This window comes from Lagopus leucura, unplaced genomic scaffold, assembly GCF_019238085.1.
Source record: "Lagopus leucura isolate 7727_CA_CO unplaced genomic scaffold, USGS_WTPT01 Super-Scaffold_100009, whole genome shotgun sequence".
Classification (NCBI taxonomy): Eukaryota; Metazoa; Chordata; class Aves; order Galliformes; family Phasianidae; genus Lagopus; species Lagopus leucura.
Window position 1 is genome coordinate 9,334,483 of NW_024962266.1, and position 19,899 is coordinate 9,354,381.

The window sequence follows — 19,899 nt, forward strand, 5'->3', positions numbered from 1 at the left end:
ACCATCAGTATACTAAATATACTTTGTGACGCTATTTCTCCAAGCTTAGTGCCAAAGAGGAAATCCTGTGAAGCTGTTTATGCTCAGCATCCATTGCTGCACAGAAAATGGCAGGGATGGGTGGAGCTATCACACTTGTCCATGTGTTTTCAGGGCACTGGCCATACCCAGAGGATGGTGATTTTTGAAGTCTGTATCTGGGTGCTCAGCGTGCTCTCCTCTCATGATTTACCTGTAGCAGAGCCAGATAGGAGCTTTATTTTTCACTAGTGTAAGTGTTTTAGTATTGTGTCTTCCATTATCCTGCTGCAATTTTTTGACTGATCCATGTATCAAGAATTCTAGACTGTGGTGTCCTAAAGTGTATGTCTCAAAATAATGAAGAGAAACCAGTTCTTGTACTGAAAGATGATGCTTCCTGCGGAGGAGAGGAGAGCTCAGCCCAAATGGGAGACATTTAGCTCTCTTTACACCTGTACAAGAACTGCTCATTCCTTTGATCTCCCTGTGGTGTACCAAAGCATAATGTTTTTGTTTCTAAAAGAAACAAACAAAAAAATGTAGTAAGTTTCCAAATATCCTCAGGACCATTCTTGTTACTGACAGACTGCAGACTGGTGCTGCATTCTCATTGCTGGCAAAGAGGGTTGTCTTTTAGAGAACTTCCTCAGCTTTAGGTGTGTGCTCTTTCTTAATTTTGAGGTTTCTTTTACTAATTTGCTGTACAAAAACCACAGTGAATAAAAATCTTTGTTTTCAGTGAGAAAACGGTTTCTTTAGGTGATTATAGTGATGTTTTTGAAATCTTTCTGGAAGTTTTCTGGATAATTTAATTGACTTTTACAAAATATAAGCAGTGGATAGCTAGTTCTTTGTAAAAAAGAGTTTTCTTACTTGCGTGCTCTTCTGAAAACTGTATGCATATAATGTAAACAGCTTTTGGTTTTAGTAGTCTGAATTACATCCAGGTAGCTACTGTGGTTAGCGTAATTCAGAAATAAGCCTTTCATTTTCAGTTTCGCAAGAGAAAATTGGTTACTAAATCATTAGCTGCCTTGCTAAACTCATTAGACTTCCTATGAATGGGCAGGGGTTAGTCTGTATTGTCTGGAGGCCTGTTCTGTTAAAGGCACCATTTGGCAGTCTGTAATTGATGATGTGGTCCAGTCCCAAGTGTGGATAGGTTTGACAAACGCTTAGTGCATGGTTTCTGGATCGTACAAGACAAGCAATATAACTGCAGTGTTGTCTTATGGTTCTTGAATATTGGATTATAATTACATTGAGCCTGTTTAACATATGATGTATATTAAGCGCACTTTGACACTTAATGAATAAGCGAGTATTAAAAAACAAACAAACAAACAAAACTCCCAAATAGTTTGAGGTGGGGAGTGTGGATAAGAATCCTCTGGTTTCTGTTAGAACGTGCATAAGGATTACATTTCTTACTTGAAGTGCAAATGCTTTAACCTTTTCTTCTAAGAACAGAGGGCTAGGGAAACTTAGTTTCACAATATTCCTCTCCAGTTTGAAATGACTGATATGCAGTTTTGGACAAAATACTGCCATATTTACCTTTTATTCTCTGCTGGGAGATCTTGGAGAAGTTTTGCAGAATGGAAAGAGCGTTTTCTTTTGTGCATGCCTGCTGATATGCAAGCAGTTTCATCTACCTTAAAAAAAAACAAATGCAATTTATGGAAATAATTCAGCCAAATCTAGGCCAGGTTTCAGGTCTGTGATAGCTCCTGTCTCTCCCCTTAACTTCTGGTTCTCTTTCTAAAGGTAAGCAACTTAATGCAGCTGTGAGCTGTCTTTATGTGAGAGCTTATCATCCCTGATCTAAACTCAGCTCTTTCTAGAGGGAAAGAAGGGAATTCTGAGTTTTTCATTGAGTATTAAAACTGGCAACGGCAAGAAATTGACTGTGGTTAAATCATTAATAAGACTGTGCTCTGCATGGACAAACTTAGTAGACCTTGATGGCTTTCAGGATGGTGATTTTAAAAAAAAAAAAAAAAAACAAAAAACAAAAAACAAAAAACTTAAGAAAGAAAACAAAAACCAATAATCACTTTGTTTTAAACCAGTCTTCTGGTGCTTTCTCGCAGGATGAGAGTGGAAGGCGTGTGTATGCCTTATCTGTTAGCAGGCTCTATCTTCTAAATAATTTCAACTTGAAAATCATAATTTCTGTGAAATGAGAGAAGGTTGTGGTGCTGACTAAGAAATCTAGGCACACTTTCTCATATTTCAGTATTTGTAACTGCAGGCGTACATGAGCACAGCACGCTCACCAAGCAGCCTTGCTGTCTGTGCAGCACGATGCAGCCTAGTGTAGCTGTGCAGCACATGGGGCCACGCAACTGGGTGTGTGGGGAGGCCATGGGCTGGCTTGAGGCTGAAGTACCAGTGTGTCCACCTGCAGGCCCTCAGCCTTGGTGTACGTGTTGTCAGTTGCTACTCAGGGCTTGCTGCATGTACCTTGCTAGGAGCTCCTGTGATGGCTTTAGTGGCACTCAGCAGTGAGATTGTGGGGTCGTGCTGTGTATTGATGCCCACAACCACTGAAGTTGTCTGCTCTAGACTTCTGTTCTTGAATTTGTGCATGTAATCGGCCTGTTCTACCAGGTGTGCTGCTTTTTCCTCAGTCTTTCTGGTTAGCTGTAAGACATGAAGTCAGGCTCCCTATTAAATTGGTATTTTCTTGTCTCAGGCTGAAAGTAAAGTAATAAGGTATTTTGACTGAGTGAGCAGTTGAATCTTACTGGGCACTTGGGATACATGTGGTTGTGACACCTGCTCTGTATTAATTTCAAAAATATTGTTTTCATGTAAACAGTGTTAAGCGGGAACATACAGCAATGCTAAAATCAGTCCCAATGTAAATAATCCATTTTGTTATGAATCCACTGTAACATGGAGAACTCTAGGAACTCAGTTCTGTTAGTTAGTTGTTCTATATGTTCTAATAAAATGCATATGAAGGGCGCACTTGAACACTGGAAATATTTTTGCTTATAAATACTGTATTTGGTTTAGTATTGTATAGTGGATTTTAACAATCTGCAGTGACATCTTTATGGAGCTAACATCCATATAAAAAGACAGTGAAGAAAGTAGCCTTCGAATTCAGTACAGAAATCAGGGTGGCTTGAGGATATTAAATTTCTGGTAGATAAAAGGAAAGGTACTTTTTCACGTCTTTTTCATCTCCTCCTGTGAATGGTGAATATATATTCATAATGTCTTTAGTGTGTAACCATTAAACTTTCAAACCTGGATTTTATCTTACCAGAAGAAGAAATTTTATGTACATGCAGAACAACTTTTTCAGCTTTTTCATACTAACATGATTTTATTAAGCTAATTCTTTTTAAAAATCAAAAGTTCTTTTTAAGTTCTCTGTCTTGCTTTCTGTATAGAACTGGAAAGTAAACTTAATTTAGTCAAATTATATGTCTAGTAGCTTATAATTTTTGTTGACGTGAAAAAATGGTTTATATTCACAAAATATTTCTATGCAGACTTGTGTTAGTGCTTCTGTGACTGCAGGGAATGTTATGGCTGAATTAGAACCAGAAGAAGGTCGCAGCACAGTGGAAGTGCTGATTTAGAAAAGAAACATTTGCATCTGCAAATTTTGTTCAGTATTTGTGATCAAAGAGCTGATGTACAAGTTGCTGGTTGTCATGCTTTATGCTTATTGTTTTTGTTTTCCTTCCCCTAGTTTCTTTGCTTGAAGAACATAAGGACTTTTCTTTCGGCATGTTGTGAAATATTTGGGATGAAGAAAAGTGAACTTTTTGAAGCATTCGATTTGTTTGATGTGAGAGACTTTGGAAAGGTAAGGATCTTTTAGCAATTATACCCTGATAAAACTCATGCTTTGCTGTTTAAGGATAAGTCTTTCTTTGTAGGTGTGATGTAGAAGCTGTAACTGCATATGGGCAGCCATTAGAGAAAAAAAAAAAAAGGGGGGAAAATTAGGAAAGCAGATAAAATAAGTTGAAATTGGAGGTTTTAATAAATAGTGGAGGAAATTTCTGGTAAGAGAACTTAGAAGATGTGAAAGGGGAAGAGTTAAAAACCTTATTGAAAGATGACAAGTTAAAATGTATAAGAAACTTGCAAAAGCGGCAAAATATGGGCAACTACTGTGTGGCGAAAGCACTTCTGTCTTAAACAAAATCAACAGAAACAACAACCAAAACCAAATCCAACAGCAGTTTGGAATCAGAATCTCTGGGTGTTTTCATTGTAAGACCATGTGGTGCCAACATGTTTCTTCTTTCTTAACTGCTTGAAATTCATTCACATCTTCTTGTATCAATTTTGTTTATTGACAATTAGTTTTTCAAGGTGTTTTTTTTTTTTTTTAACCCACTGTAAAGCTCAGATACAGCTACATTGGGTTAATGTGACTATTCTAATTTGCACAGCCTGAAATACATTCTTCTTTAAACCTATCACTAGTTATTCTAAATATAAAAGCTTTTTCCAGTACATTGTTCACAGCCTCCCACGTATCTGTTTGATCCATCATTGCCAGCATACGTTTTGTTCAACTTCGGTTTCTGCTTTTGAGTCATAGGTTATCATTACCCTATTTCCACAGAAAATGATGTAGCAGAAAAAATAGCTGTTTATTCAAATTCACTGTATTTTAAACATTATTTCTTTTTTGAAGAGCCCATACTTTCATTAACAAGTACTTATGTAAGCAGATACGGAAGTAAAGATAATGTAAGAGTGCAATCGTGATTCAAGTCTGCAGAGTGACTGTGTGTTTGAAAACCTTCAGTTAAGACTAATAACCAAAATATCAAACTAATAGCCAAAATATCAAACTATTTTTTACTGAATCTTCTGCTGGGTATTTAAGTCCTTTGTTTAGTAATAGTAAAAAAAAAAAAAAAAAAAAAGAGAGAGAGGAATCTGGTAATTGCACTTGTTTCTTAGCGATAATGAGTATCTTTCATCCTCTTAAATAGTACTTAAGAGGAAGCATTTGTTAAAGTGCATTCTTTTTACAAATTGAGAGTATCACATACCTTAAAGATTTAAATTCCTCTGCTTCTTGCACAATCAAAAGGAAAACTAATTGCTGTTTTTTTTGTATTTGTACACTATCAATTTCTTTTTTATTAAAGTATTTAGGCAATCAAATATCCTTAATATTTACTTCAAATCTGAATGTAACTTCTAATTAATTGCTGAGATATTTCATATTTCCCACCACATGAACATAACCAGTCTGTTTTTTAAAAACAGCCTGATTCTGAAGAAATACTTTGTGATGCAAATTATTATCTCTGTATAATTCCATACAAGTAAACAAGTTCTGAATTAAGGCTGAATTTAGCCCAGCACAAGTGTTTCTGACACATGTTTCTGAACTGTATTTTTAACAGAGTTCATTTTGAAACTTGTTTTTATGTGAGTAGAATGATTTGGTTTAAAAGCACCAGCAAAAAATCAAAACCCATCAGTTGTCCATTCAACGTATTTACTGTTTTATTTCTTTTCCCAGAGCAAAGTTAGGTCCAGTAAAATCAGTAAAATTAGACCTGAGGCTTTTATGCTGATGCTGCCTTTCTATCACACAGGGCACTTTGTATTCCTGGTACTGTTCAGTGGCTGTTGTCACCTTTCCTGGAATGCTACCAGGTGAAAATGCTGTGACAAATTTGAAAGAAAATAGTGTGTGGTAATCTTTAGTGAGATTACATGTGCAGTAACAACTGCATGTGGGGGTGGAGACAATAATTTTGATGAACCCGAGCGATCTTTGCAAAAGCTGTGCTGGGCACACTTCTGGGTGCAAAATGGCACTTTTGTTATGCTGTCATTCTTGGTTGCTTATATGAATGCTTGCCATGCAATTGAAAGTTGTGGTGTGTTACACTTAGGTATGTTGGTCTTTAGTCCTACTAGCCTCTGCAAATGAGCATGTAGGCAGCTTCCTGGCAATTACACTAAAATGTGTAGTTAGCATTGTGCTCAGTTATTTCTTTGGTTTAACAGTGTCTAGTTTGCACAATTAGCTTGAGAATGTTTGTGAGGTGGCATGGAGTTTCATATGATCAAGTACCTGTTACTTTGGAAATTCTGAATATTATTGCCAGTGATGAGAATAAGAAAACTTCTTTGTTTTCTGTCCAGTTTTCCTTTTTATCTTTTGCATTAATTATTATTTCTGTGTATAAGCACTCAAACGTGAAATCTCCAGCCTTCCTGAATTGAAGTGACAGACATACAAAAGGCCAAAAAAGCAGTGCCCTACATTTTTCATCTGCTGCAGCCAGGTCATATTGCAGTGTCTGAAGATAATTCTTGGAAATTCTCCCTCATTATATGCAAAATATGAATGGTTATGAGCACAAACATGACATAATATGGTTTAGAAATCCTCTCAGACACGTTTTCAGATAGTTGACTGAATGGCTGATGGGATGTGTACGTGCAATTTCCACAGCCTGTGAAACATTTGTATATCCTGTAAGACAGACAGTAGTCAACTAGTTGAGTTGTCAGAAATTGGCAAGTAATTACCGGTGCTGAGGTAAATGACCTGTTGCTGAGGTGACCCTTTAAGCCTTACATACCTGGTACTTAAAAGAAAAATAATTAAGCAATTAATTTAAAAAAACAACTGAATTTGTCATCTTATGATAAGATTTTCTACTTTGACAGATTTCAGAGACTGCTTAAGCACAGTCATGAAGACTACAGGAAAAATGTGTCAACTGTAAATGAGTGATATGCTTTCAAGGAAATAAGCTGGAATGGAAAAAACATATGATAGACCTTGTGATGAATACTATCTACTTTTGGAAATAAAAAAAAAATATATGTATATACATACACATGCTCTTTGGAACTAAGCCTTGTGTCGTGGTAGCAGTAGCTGTATGTTGTCTATATAGAGACATACACCATTTATTGATCTTAGGAAATACTGGTTCCAAAATATTTGATGATAATGGTAAAACTTGCGTTTAATAGCTAGGGGTGAATAAGCTAAGGCTTTCACGTGTTGCATCAAAACATATGAAAATTGGTCTTGAACCTTGTGTTCCACTTTGGAGAGACTCTCTGATGTCTGTGATTAAAGAAGGGTGTTTGCAGTTATTTTTATGGAAAGTAGAATGGAAGCTGAAACAGCAGCACGTAGAAAGCAGGTAACCCCATGAGTATGTCATCAGTGCATACGTGCTGTATGACTGTTGATATCAGCTGTTACACAATGAGGGCTTTCTTCTGTTTCAAACCTGAAAGCACAGATTTTTTGATTTTTAGACTGACTATAAAAGAGACGGGATAACTTACACAGAAACAGGAAGGTTCTCAAACCATTCTTTTAGCTGTAAAACCCCCTTGTTTTTCCCTGCATTCTGCAGTACTCACCCATCCCTGCTCAGACACCTTTTCTTCAGTAAATTTTATGGTTGCCTTGTTCAGTTCCTGACAGAGCATGAAATGCCCTCCCACGCGTGTGGGGTGCCAGACAGTGTTTTCATTGCAAATTCCATGCGGGAGAGTCATTTTTCACTAGCACAACGTTGTCAGGTTCTTCCTTTATACCTGTGTGCCAGAATCAACAAATAGTGTTGATGCTTGTTCTGTCAGTTCTGGGCCCTGCATGCTCCTCCTGCAGTGCCTGTGATGTTGAATATGCCACAACAAATTGCTGTTATCCCCGTTCTCTGAAGAAGTTTCAAACTCCTGTGTGCAGAAATGGGAATTGGGATTAGATCCAGCTCCTGTTGATGTCAACAAGCACTCACTGGCCTCAGGAGAAGTATTAGAGGACTTGTGGAGAAAATGCTGTCCAGATATTGTCAGGAGAAGAGCTTTGTTTACTGTGCTTTTAAATATTGTCAGCAGTGACTGAGCGCAGTGTTTGTTATGATTCAACTCGTCTGATATGGACATGTTTTTATTCTTTAACTCTGGAAGTAAGGAACAAATAGACTTATTTTCAAAATAGGTTAAATAATAGCAGGAACTTGCAGTAGGTGTTTAGAAATAATCTACAATATTATGATTTAAGCAAAAACAAACAAACAAAACAACCAAATAAGCAAGGTGATCAGATACAACTACTACTGATCAAATAAAATACCTAATTTTTGAAAAACACCTCTAAAAAGCATTTAGGATAGTATCTGGTATAGCCAACTCTTCAGTGAAGCTTAAAAAGCTTGTTAATGTAAAAGCAAGAGACTTCTGTGAAATTATGGAATCTGAATGCTAAGGTCATGCAGTTTGTGATTGTTTTAGTTGCTCTGTTAGTGCAAAGGAAATCTGGGCTATGATGAAGCAGAAAGTCATGCAGAAGTTGAGGACCCTGGTATGTTAGTATTCCTTCAGGTTTAGCAGATTCCGGGAAGATCAGGCAGATGTGCGTGAGTTGTGCACACCAAAATCAACACAACAAAGAGCAGTAGTTGTTATGACAACTTACATACCTTTCCAGGAAGAGAGAGGAGGAAAAATACTGAAGAAATCTTCAATTAACAGAAATATTTGAGATTAAGTCCAATTGTTTTACGTTTCATTAACCCTAATAGTCATGATAAAACTGCCAAATATTAGGGAGTATGTCAAGACGCCATATTTTTGTAAAGATAATAAAACCTACAATAGGAAATGAGAAATGAGCTGATGAAAATGAGACGATCGCTCCAAACCTGAGCTCAGTATCTTCACTTCCTGAGTTCTCAATTGATGGAATTAAAGAAAAAAAAATGCTCAGTGTTTGCTCAATAAACCAACTCTACAACTGTTCTGTTTTAATGCTGTCAAGTTCTCAGGTGACATGAACTGATTTGGAATGAATGGCACTTGATGAAGTTCTTCAAGGCATACTTGTGAAGTGAAAGCATGAAGAAAGAAAGGCATAGTCAAGTTTCAGCTTTCTTCACAGAAATGGTTAAAATGAGTAAGAAAATACTATTGTTGTGATACCATTGCAAACACTAGATAAATTCACTGTATGTATCAGCAATAATTTCTGTTATGAGCTCTTTGGTGATGACCAATACTACTTGCTAGACATGAAACTTCGATGAATCTAGAACTATCAGCTGAGCTTATAGCTTCTGCATTAGCTTGTACACTTAAATCTGAATATTTCAGGATTATGCTCTTGCATGTTCTTGTAGCAGAATACAAGTGGACGACTACCTCACTGATCTTTCCAAATTAGTCTTCATTAGTTACTTAAAAGTCTGTCATTACTTTTTCAAGCTACAGCATTTGCTTCCAGTTGATGAAAATGGTAATGATAATCTTTATTTTTGACCACATCATAAAGCATAAAGCATTAAGCATTAAGCATTAAACATACCACAAGTATTTGATCACTAATAAAAAAAATTCTCATTTAGAAAGCGCTTGAGATTTTTTTGGGGGGAATATCTGGAGACATTATGACTTCTTACATGAAATAGACTTCGCTTAAATTTCTCAGCAAACATGAGCAGGCTTGGGTAAGTCAAGATTAACGAGGAACTGCTAACATGAAAGAATGAAATTGAGCACATTTCATTGAACCATAAAATCATTAAGGTTGGGAAAAGAACTTTAAGATCATCAAGTCCAACTGCCAACCTATCCCTGCCATGCCACTGAAATGTGTTCCTGAGTGCCATGTCTCCACTATTCTGGAACACCTCTAGGGATGGCTCTCTGTTGCCATAGTCATCTTACCAAAATGCTACTTGAAACCCAAATGTTGTGTAATGTTATTCACATACCCTGTAGACACAGATCTCCTTTTATTGAATTCTGGTAGCACATGCTTCTCTAGGGCAGAAAAAGTATTGGAGAAAGAAAAGAGGACAGCTTCGGTAGACTTAACAGTGTTTAAGATTTTTATGTCATCTCAGACATTTGTACGTAGAAATGCTTTTGAACCTTAATTTTAAATAAAGAATTCATTCTCTGTGAAACTTGCAAAACAAGCTTTTCAGTAGCTGCAAGTTGATGATGAAATGGACAACTAAACCATGCACCTAATGAATTTATCACTGTTCACACAAACACAACTAAAAAGCCATAGATAAAAGCAGAAGGTGAGTGGCTTCTAGTTTAAATCCAGATGGACTTGAAAGCGTTTTTTTCTTTTATATCCTCTGATAGAGGCATTGTTCACCCTCTAAAATGGTGGGAAACACTTTGTTTTGCTTTTTCCCTCTTCTGCAAAGCATCAAGTAACCAGGCTTATGGGAAGGAGCATCGCAGTTGTCTATACGTATAGCAGAGGAGATGGAGAAGTGGAGAAGTTGAAGGACTGCCTTTATAAGCTGTTCTGTGCTGTATCGTATTTATACTTTTCATTTCTAAGAGAATCCCTCTCCTGTTTCGACCTAGATTCTCCTACTTGATGCCTGGGCTCTCTACTTGTTCCTCTTGCTGATCTGGGATTTTGAGGTTTTTAAAGGACATGAAGATAAAATTATGTCTCTAGAAACAGATAGAATAGGGTTATTGCAGTTACTTGGGACTGCTGATCATTCAGACTTCAGATTCAGCATGGAAGATGAAGTAGCCAGTGAACATTAAAAGACTTGGGCCATGTCTTCAGATCACTGTGTTTCTACTTTCATCATCAGAGATGCAAATTTTAAATATTCAGGTTAGAGCCTGAAGTAGGGCACAGTTTCAGACCTACACAATTTGCTCTTTTTCTCAATGACCCTCTGCCTCTTCTGAGCAGGGAATGTTTGCTTTCAGCTGATGTGTGTCATGTCTACTTGTAGGTATTATTTCCAAGTTGAAATACCATTACTATGTAATGAAGGAAAAAGTTTGATGTCTTCATTTTTTTAAAACTTTAATACCCTATTCATTCTGTTTGTGTTTTGGAAGTGATGAAACGGAGAGGGAACTTGATATCACTATATGTTCTAGGCTCTGGGGAAATTTGTCTGTTGCACATCAGCATTTTATTTCCCTATCCAGAGAGTAGGTAAACCCAGTAGGTCATTTTTTCAAGTTTTCTGATTAATTCCCTACAATCTCTCTAAGGAAGACTTCATCAGACCCATAAAGCTATGAATACTAAGACTTTCAGTGACGTAATATTAATCATGACTGTTTTACTATTAAAAGTTATTTCTACCAAAACTGCCTGGGTGTTTTCCTATTTTAATTTCATTTACATCATGACAGGCTGCTAGCCATTGCACTGACTTTAGGGTTTGTTTTAAATTTTCTTTTTTAAGATACTCTCAGCTTGAGGTCTAAATCTGTGTTCACTTATAAGCTTATTTTTCTATAACAGCATGTTCTGACATATTTTACTGCACAACCTTTTTTAGATTATGAGACAAGACCTGAACATCAAATTCAGACTTTGCTTTGTCTCAGAGTTTGCATTAATATTTTTAGGGAGAGAACTTTAAGTGGTTTGTACTATACTTTCTGTCTGCTTATAATAGTCATATTAAAATCAATGTTTAATTGAACCATGAGGGCTGAAGTAGAGTCTATTTACTCACTTGGCTGCTCTTGTAGCTGAAGAAGCAGGCTGCTATTACTATTAGATTATGGTAAAAGGTGAAGTGACAGAACAATTTTGGTTATGGTATCTGAATATTTACAGGTCAAGGATGATCTGTGGGCCTGCCTGCTGTATTCAAGCAATAGAATGTCTCCTGGTTATTAGGGAACAGCAGGCTATATGATGTGCTTCAGTGTTGATACAGTGTTTACATGCTGATCAAACATGTTATCTGTTGTTCTTATTGAAAAGTATGCGTTCCACTACATTTAAGGAATGTCTATTCATTATTTGTTTGCTTATGCTATGTTTACTGTAATGGTGTTCATTCAGGTCTGCAAGTTATGTGTTAGCACTTCTCATGTTTTTTGGACCCTTATGGTCCTTCTTGGTTTTATTTTTCTTTTCCACCACTTTTACTACTGCTTTCTAGCTTCAGAACTGCTTTGATGCAGTCTGGGTCCATGTGTTTTCTTAAGATTTTAATGAAGGCCATAGAGGATAATCTGAGAAAGTCTTACATATTTATCTTGAGATATATTTTTCAAGATTATATTAAAAATACAGTCAGATGCTTATTCAAAAATAGTAATAAATTGGACACCTTCTTTAAGATGAGAAGTATAGGATTTATGTAAGGAGAGATTCAGTTTACTGTTGCTTCCTTGAGGAGTTGTGATTACAACATTTAGCTTAATCACTAAGATACTGGTAAACCGTTCTTCCTAATGCACAGTTCCCCTGTGCCTAGTCTTTTGTCAGGGGAAGACTGACGTACTGCACTTTGCATTACCTAGAGCACCTTCTTCACTAATATAGCTGTATCTTGATAAAAGTCTAAGGCTGAGGGAAAGAAGCAGGAAAAAAAATGACATTCAGGAATAAGCAATTTGAAATAATTATTAGTCCCTATACTGCTTACTAAAACATTTTTGTTATATGCATTAATGATGATGACAGTGTTTCAGTTAACCTGATATGTTTGTCTCTGCTTGGTTTTAAAATAATGAAACTGCTACTTTTCTTTGCTCTATTCCAATATATTAGCAAATGAGTTAGAGAAAATGTAATTAAGTTTGTTTGTTCTCATATTTTTCTTTGGAATAATTTAAAGTAGCTAAATTTTCCTTTTAGTCAGAGAAAAATTTCGACTGCAGTTTTGATTGCTACCTGAGCAGCTGAAATTGCAGGGTAGAGGGAAACGGTGTGGCTTCAGACCTCTGTTGTACTGTTCAGGGTTTCCTGTGCAGAGTTACTCAAGAACATGCAACCATTCTCCAGGTGTAACTGCAGACCATTGTGTGATCAAACCTGGGAGCTGGTTGTGAGCTGTGTATAATATGCTATGTGCTTGGTTTGTGGAAACTCCCTCTTCTGTAGAGTGCAGGGGAGGGGATGAGCATCTTATCTCTTTACACAGTTTTTTTTTTTTTTTTTTAATTCTGCTATGAAAAGCAAAAGTGAAATCTAGTGAAAAGTTCCAAATAACAGTATATTTTCGAAAACAGTTGTTTTTCTGCATTATAAATTCTGTGTTTGTTTAGTCTTGAGGATGCTGTGCTAGTTTCGTTGGTATAGTTTAATTTACTGCTGTTTCTGCCAATTTTCAATAGAAAGTGAAACCCATAATGAGTGGTTTGCAGCAAGAAACAGCATTTGAGAATTTCATAAGTTGGAAGTAGATATTAAATCAGTGAGAAGTGTTTGCAGTGTGTGTTAGAGAGCTCTTAGCCTGCTGGTGGCAGGGTTAGAGAGGTGTTTGGTAATAAAGAATTGTGTTCTGTTGGTTTTCATTCTGACACATACATTGTGGTGAATAAATGTCAGTGGATTGAATGTATTTATGAATTTAAGCTTTTATCTGCTTGGTCACAAAGACTACCTTGCTATGAAAACTTCTGTGTCTTTCTGTGCAAACGTGAAGTTGATTTCAGGAGAGGGATTTCTTTTTTGGTCAAATAATGTCATAGCAGAAACATACAGCAAACTTGCCAGCTGCTGTAGAATTAGGTGTGCCTGGCACTATCTTAGTCTGTTTGATTATCAAATCATGATGAGAAGGGAATGTGTCATTCTTGCAGAAGCTGGTAAAGGTTTAAGAAGAAAATGTTCTAAAAGGCTGATTGATTTTGGAGCAGAGAAAATAACAAATAACAAATAGCAAATAAGCTGCTGGGCCATGTGGATCAGTAGGATGTTTGCTTTGCTCAGTCCTCAAGCAAAAGAGGTTCTTAAAGCATGCTGGAGGGAAGAAGTAGAAGGAAAGTCATCTGATGTGAGACCCTGCACAGCTGAAGGTGCTTAGTGCTCAGGAATGGCCTGGAGCTTGCGGCAGCAGGCTCCTGCCCACAACTGCTCCCTGTTCAGCACCTGCTCAAAAAGCACTCATTTTGCTATCCTCATCTGCTCTGCACCCTCAGCCCTGGGGCTGCCAGCACCTGTGTAGGTGGAAGGCTTGGCATGGGGACAGGGGCGTGTTGTCTGGTGAGGCATCACTCCTGGTGCTTTGGGACTCTGAAGATTGCTTCCATTGACACGAGAGGTTTATCTGCCAGGCTGAGTGACCTGAAGCTGCAATGCCTTGTGCCATGGCTTTGCTTTAAGTCATAGCCTTTTGGGTCTTTAATGTTGGTAATCACATCTTCTGTGAGTACCATAGCTATAAATAAAAACATCAAGAGTTGGAAAGCGGAGCGTTTAGAGGCAAGTAGAAGAATGAAAGGGAGTTTTTGGTGCTAGGACAGGCAGATGAAGGTGATGGCACCTTGGTGCTGAGAAACAGTTCTTGGTTCCTATGCCAAAACTGTGGCTGTTTTCAGATAGAAATGATAAAAGAAAGTACTTTATATTCCAGTGTGAATAATGAGATTTGTTTGGATGAGTTATATTGAGCAGATTTCTAAAATGAAACACTACTGATTGAAAAATGAGGATTTAATTTCTGAAATAACCATTCAGTAATGAAATCAGTGCAAAAATATTCTGATGAGTGTATTTGTTGATGAAGTTCAACCTGTTTACAGTTACAAATTGTGATAGCAGTTAACTGGAAAGTAACAGTACAGAAGAAATTATAATACTGTTAATGGAAATGAAATTAAGTGGTGACACTTCAGCTCTTGCTAACCTCTGCAATTGAATCAAATCCTGTGTTTCCCCTCATTGGTTACAATTTGCTAGCATATGTCTTTAAACCTTCCTTTAGAGAGTCTGTGATATGAAGTAGCAACATGGGCACGTTGTACAGTGTGCTGTGATGCTGAGTTGCTGACAAATGTGTATCTGAGTTCTTGAAAGTGCTATTCCAAGCGTATTTCATATGCAACTTTTAACTTTGAAATGAAGTGAAATAAAATTCCTGATTTAAACTGAGTTCCTATGGGTCTCACTGTATCTGAAAGTGATATTTAACTGAAAGCTATTTTCTTCAGTGAATATGTAAGGGACACTGGGCAGAATTATGCAGCATAGCTGGTTGAGGGCTAGCTCCCATAAATATATTTAATTCTCCAAAATTCTACTTCATGGTTAATTTAAGATGCTGAAAGATTCAAAGTGCTTTTAAATTAGAACTGATTTGAGCAAAAATGCGTCAATGACATTGTGGAAGTACATGATGTTTTTTTCCTGTAGTAGATAATTGATGCTTGCTGAGTGTTTCATTGCGCTCCATAACTGAGTTTTTACCAAAATATGTAAATGACATTTAAGAGAGGATTTACTGCCCATGCTTTGGTGAGACGGAGCAAAAAACGGAATGTAGATTGCTGTTGGGGAATGGGGGCTTTTCCACAGCTTCCTATTCAGCCTTCTCAGAGGCAAGCTGTTGTCAATGTGGTTTCAAGTGCTGAGCAGAGATGCTGCCGATTTCCCCAGTAGCACATTCTGTAGCTCTTTCTTTCCTGATACTAGATAAAAAGAAAGTAGTCTTCCTGTAGCTGATATTATTTTCATGTAATACTGCAATTTGTAGTGCCAACTGTGTTCAGCTGTGCTTTCCAACACCACATGTGCTATAAAATGTTGAGCTGAGACTTTATGGAAGACACACACTGATATATATATTGAGCTGATGCTTAAAGCTGTGTTGTTAGGAGGGTCATTCCCTCCATATGTGGGACAGGAGTGTGAAATGCCTGCTCCCTGCTGTGCCTGGTAGGGGGATGGGGTCTTGGCATGCAAGGGGCTTGGGCTTGGGCTGGGAGGCTGCGTGAGGGATCCCTTCTGGAGAAAGCAGAGAGAAAAGTGCAACTGCTCTCTCCAGGACTATTTTCTATACTTCCCTACTCTTTTCTCACCCTATGTATCACTTGACTTCATTCTTTTGTGGACCAAGCAAATTCAACTCAGCCAATGGAAGTTTGGGGTATGTGCCAACTATAAGCAGCACTGTTCTTTGTTGCTTGTGCCTCAGCAGCTGGGAAGGGATTTCTCGAGGGTGCCTTGAGGTGCAGCGTCATCATATCCCCTGTGGGTACTGTGTGCACCTTTGGTGCTGCTCTGAGGCTAGATAAAGCTACTGGGAGGTGACATAGCCGACACCTCACACAACATGATTCTTGAAGGTTAGTTGAGTAAATCATGGCATTAGGGAAAGGCGTAATGCTAATAAATATTTTATCCATAAGTTTTTCTTTAAAATTCCTTTCTTAGACAAGTAACGAATAAGAAATTTTATGGCTGTTGGGGCCAAATGGCCAGTCTCTAAAAGAAATAGCTGTACATGTTCCTGTTGAGAGCACTTTCCTGCATTTAAGATACTTGAGTGGTGTGGCTTCTCATGATTTTAAGTAACCACTTGGACACCATGAGTTTATTCTAACAGTCCAGTGTACACAAATATCTTTTGAGACTAAAGCACTTGCCCTCTCTTAAAACTTGTTCTGATATACTGAAGATTGTTGAGTGAGATGATCCTGAGTTTATTGTTGGTGTGTTTTAATTTTTATTTTTTGGGGAAGAGCTCCAATAGAATCCTTGAGCTACCTGAAAAAAGCTTAGGCAGCTTGAGCATCCAATTCAGTGGATGGACACAGATGCTCCTTTTTATCTGTGGGAAACGACTAGTCTCAGAGACAAGCTTCATTACAAGTCTGGAAGGATTATTTGGTAAAGCTGTTGAAAATTCTTAGAACACCTCATTAGGAATGTCGCCATACCATTTTCGAAGTGTTGATGTCTCTGTTTATACATATGCTAACTTGGAGGCTCTCTACAGACTGCACAAGAGATGCTTTTTTTTTCTCAATTGCATATTTTCTGGCAGAAAACATTTTAAGCATGATAATACCAAAAACCAGATTTCACTGGCCCAGTTGGTATAAACCTGCTTTCAGCTAATTAGGTTAAATGTTTTATATTTGTATTAGTATTGTATTAGTATTTCATTAATATTTGGAATGAATGCACATTGAGCCAATAATGAGTGTTGTGCTCTGAACTGCTCTTCCTTGGATGTTGTTCTGTCTTCTGAGAGGTGCTTCATTATTGTCACACTGAAATTTAGGTGCTTTTTGTCTTTGGTGTAACTGAAGCATTCCAGACTTCATTTCCCTCCCTGTCCCCCAAGCATCAGATAAAAGACAAGATGTTAGAGATCACGATGATATTTGGGATTAGATAATATCACCCAAAACTCAGTGAAAGACCTCAAATTCAAAACACATAGTATGCATTTTGATGAGATAAATATTGCAAAATATTTCACATTTACATTTTTTTTTTTTTTTTTAAATGGAGATTTGCCACCTACATGTGGGTGGCATAAATTGAGAATCTGTAGAAGCCACAACCTGACTGATTTTAATGCATACAAAGGCAAGATTTATTAATTAGATTAGACAGCAGTTCATCAGTGCAAGCATACTGATGCTGGTGCCAAGTTAGTGGGAGTGCATGAGAACCTTTCTATTCAAATCGCAGAACAACTGTAGATTTCTTTATGTCTGTTTCAGCTGTGGAAGTGTTTCTTTGTTCAGTCAGAATAGACCACCTGTGCCTGTAGTAGTTTCTTACACATTAGGAAAAGGTGCTACTTGAAAACTTCACATGAGCAAAGCAATAATTGTACCTTCCTTTCCCCACTGTGGGACTGGTTCAGAAGTGTAGGACATGAACAGGAGAATCTGTTTTGATACTCTCCTGTTCATAGCTTCACAGTAGGTTTGTTAGCATGAGTTGGTTTTTAAGGCCTACAAGCTGCTTTACCTTTCTATACTGAAGTCAGAATGGGGAGAGATGAGGGATAAGATTCAGGAGGAGGGGCAGTGGAGTACAGAAAGCCTTTGCTTGAGGACTCACTGCTGAGACCTGCAAAGCCACCCATTTCTGTCCTTCGTGCTTGGCTCTTAGTACTGCCTCATGCTGTCTGCCCTTGCTCCAGGCTTATCCATAATGAGCTCAACCTGCGTCAATGTTTCTACTTTATACTCTCATCACATAATTTTTAAATTTGTTTTCCCTTTATAGTTACTGTTAGCTCTTCATCACTGCCATGTCTCCTTCACCACCTTCATGCTTAGCTCCTCTCATCTCTTTGCTTTGAAGGCTGCTGTATGTCCATCTCTCAAGTGGTTTTTGGGCCTCCTGTTTCTGCATTTCAGGTTAGTTTTCCCAGTCTTGTTTTGTCTCTTACTTTTGACCAGGAGACTGGTCCTGTTATTCTTGTGCTTATTTAAATATTCCTTCAAAACTTTCTGCCTACCTGATAAGTACTCACTACACGCAAGAGAAGAATTAGAACTAGATTGGAAATCTTGCACTTCAGCTTCCTCTCTTCTTGTACATCTGTTAGAATTTGAATGTCATGTGGTCTTTTATCATTTCAGTCATATTAGAAGGAATTTTGAAATGTGGTTTTGTTTGCTTCCTCTTGCATCTGATTGAGAGTATATTTTATATGCTGAATAGCTCAGTAAACTAAGAGCATTGGTCTGTGTTGTCTGGCAGTAGCAAACCTCTGAAAAGGAAAGAATTCTTAGCACTGATAGTTTGATAAATTTTTTTTTTCTGTCTCAAATGGAGATAAAAACAAAACAAAACTCGAGTAGTAGAGAAATAACTTAAATCTTCAAGGCCAAGAAATTGTTCAGTAAAATAATTCTACAAATTTAAAATTTGCATGCAATTAAACATTTTTCAGTTTATTAGAACTGGCTCAAAAATGTCTTGATTCTGAGCTTTAGATCTTTATTACAGGTGTTTTGTCTTAATTTTTTTAGAAGAGTTGACATTAGGAGTAAGTCTGGTAGAGTGATAGAGGGATGTAAAGGAGGCCATTTGTGTACCATTTTCTGTACATACATGATTAGTGCATGGATTTGAGTACTGCTGTGACCTCTCAACAGGTCAGAAACCTGGACTTGAATCAGATTTTACTTTTCCCTGAGATTCTCAGAGTTCACTTATCAAATTCTACAGTAAAATTGAGTTTAGAATTGATTCAGAGAATATTGAATCAGAGATGACAATAAAGCTTTTTACTTCTACTCAAATACATACTTAAAATGTGACTGAAAACTACTACTGGTGTTTGAATACAGAAAGCAAGACTTGAGTCACAAAAGAGAGGGTAGTAAGAGGTATCTGAGTAATGGAGCTTCTTAGAAGCCCGGATGAGGTATTCTAGAACCTGCTCAAGTTCTTTCCCGAGAAAATGCTGTTCAGAAATAGCAAGTCTTCATCCAGGCACAGCTTTGGGCTAAAGAGAGGGAGCTGGAGTATGCTTTTAAGCCAGTCAGGCCTTCATTGTATGGTGCTGCATGTGTGCATGTTGGCAGAGTCAGGTAGTGCTGGAGGTCTGAGCTGCGTGTGGGTTATGAAGGGAAAAAGGCTTATAGAGGAGGTGGGGATAAAAAGGGATTTGGAGTATATCTGAAAGTTAGCGCTGTAATGCCTTCTGTAAGTATAAAACTTGGGTGGCATGAAGTCCTGCTACAGGGCTACTGTGGTGGTGCAAGTCATTTAAATTCAGTCATTGCAAGCAGAAGGCAGCAGTTGAGCTGCTCAGCCCTAATGTTATGGAGCACAAAGGGCCCGGGCTCTTCTCACTCTGCAGTGAATGTGCTCTGCCTGGCAGCTGCTGCCCATGCAGGCTGGCATTTTGTGCGTGGCTCTTCTTGCTGCTCTCTGCAGGGAAATACTGGGACAGCGTAGGGAGACCAGAGGAGCAATTGAGGGTGTCGTTGATTTTGTGTGCCTTCAGTAATGTGCTAATCTCTGCTTAGTTCATGGTAAAACACAGAGTGCTTAAGCTTATAATAATTGTTCGTGCGGGACCTGATTTGGTTAACTCTTAAGTGGATGCTGATGCTTTGATTTCTCTTTTATAACTGGAGCACCTGTGTCCAGACATATAGCCAGATACTGGGAGTCTTTAGCTCTTA

At 37.7% G+C, this 19,899-nt stretch overlaps 1 protein-coding gene across 4 annotated transcripts in view; it reads left to right on the forward strand.

Moving 5' to 3' along the window:
* Positions 1–19,899, forward strand: part of VAV3 (vav guanine nucleotide exchange factor 3) — a 180,967-nt gene that overhangs the window by 48,976 nt on the left and 112,092 nt on the right. For all 4 annotated transcript variants that reach the window (XM_042874005.1, XM_042874001.1, XM_042874003.1 and 1 more), the window contains exon 2: positions 3,734–3,850. In XM_042874005.1, coding sequence (XP_042729939.1) covers positions 3,791–3,850 — 60 coding nt within the window. In that variant the 5' untranslated portion in view covers positions 3,734–3,790. The remainder of the gene's footprint in view (positions 1–3,733; positions 3,851–19,899) is intronic.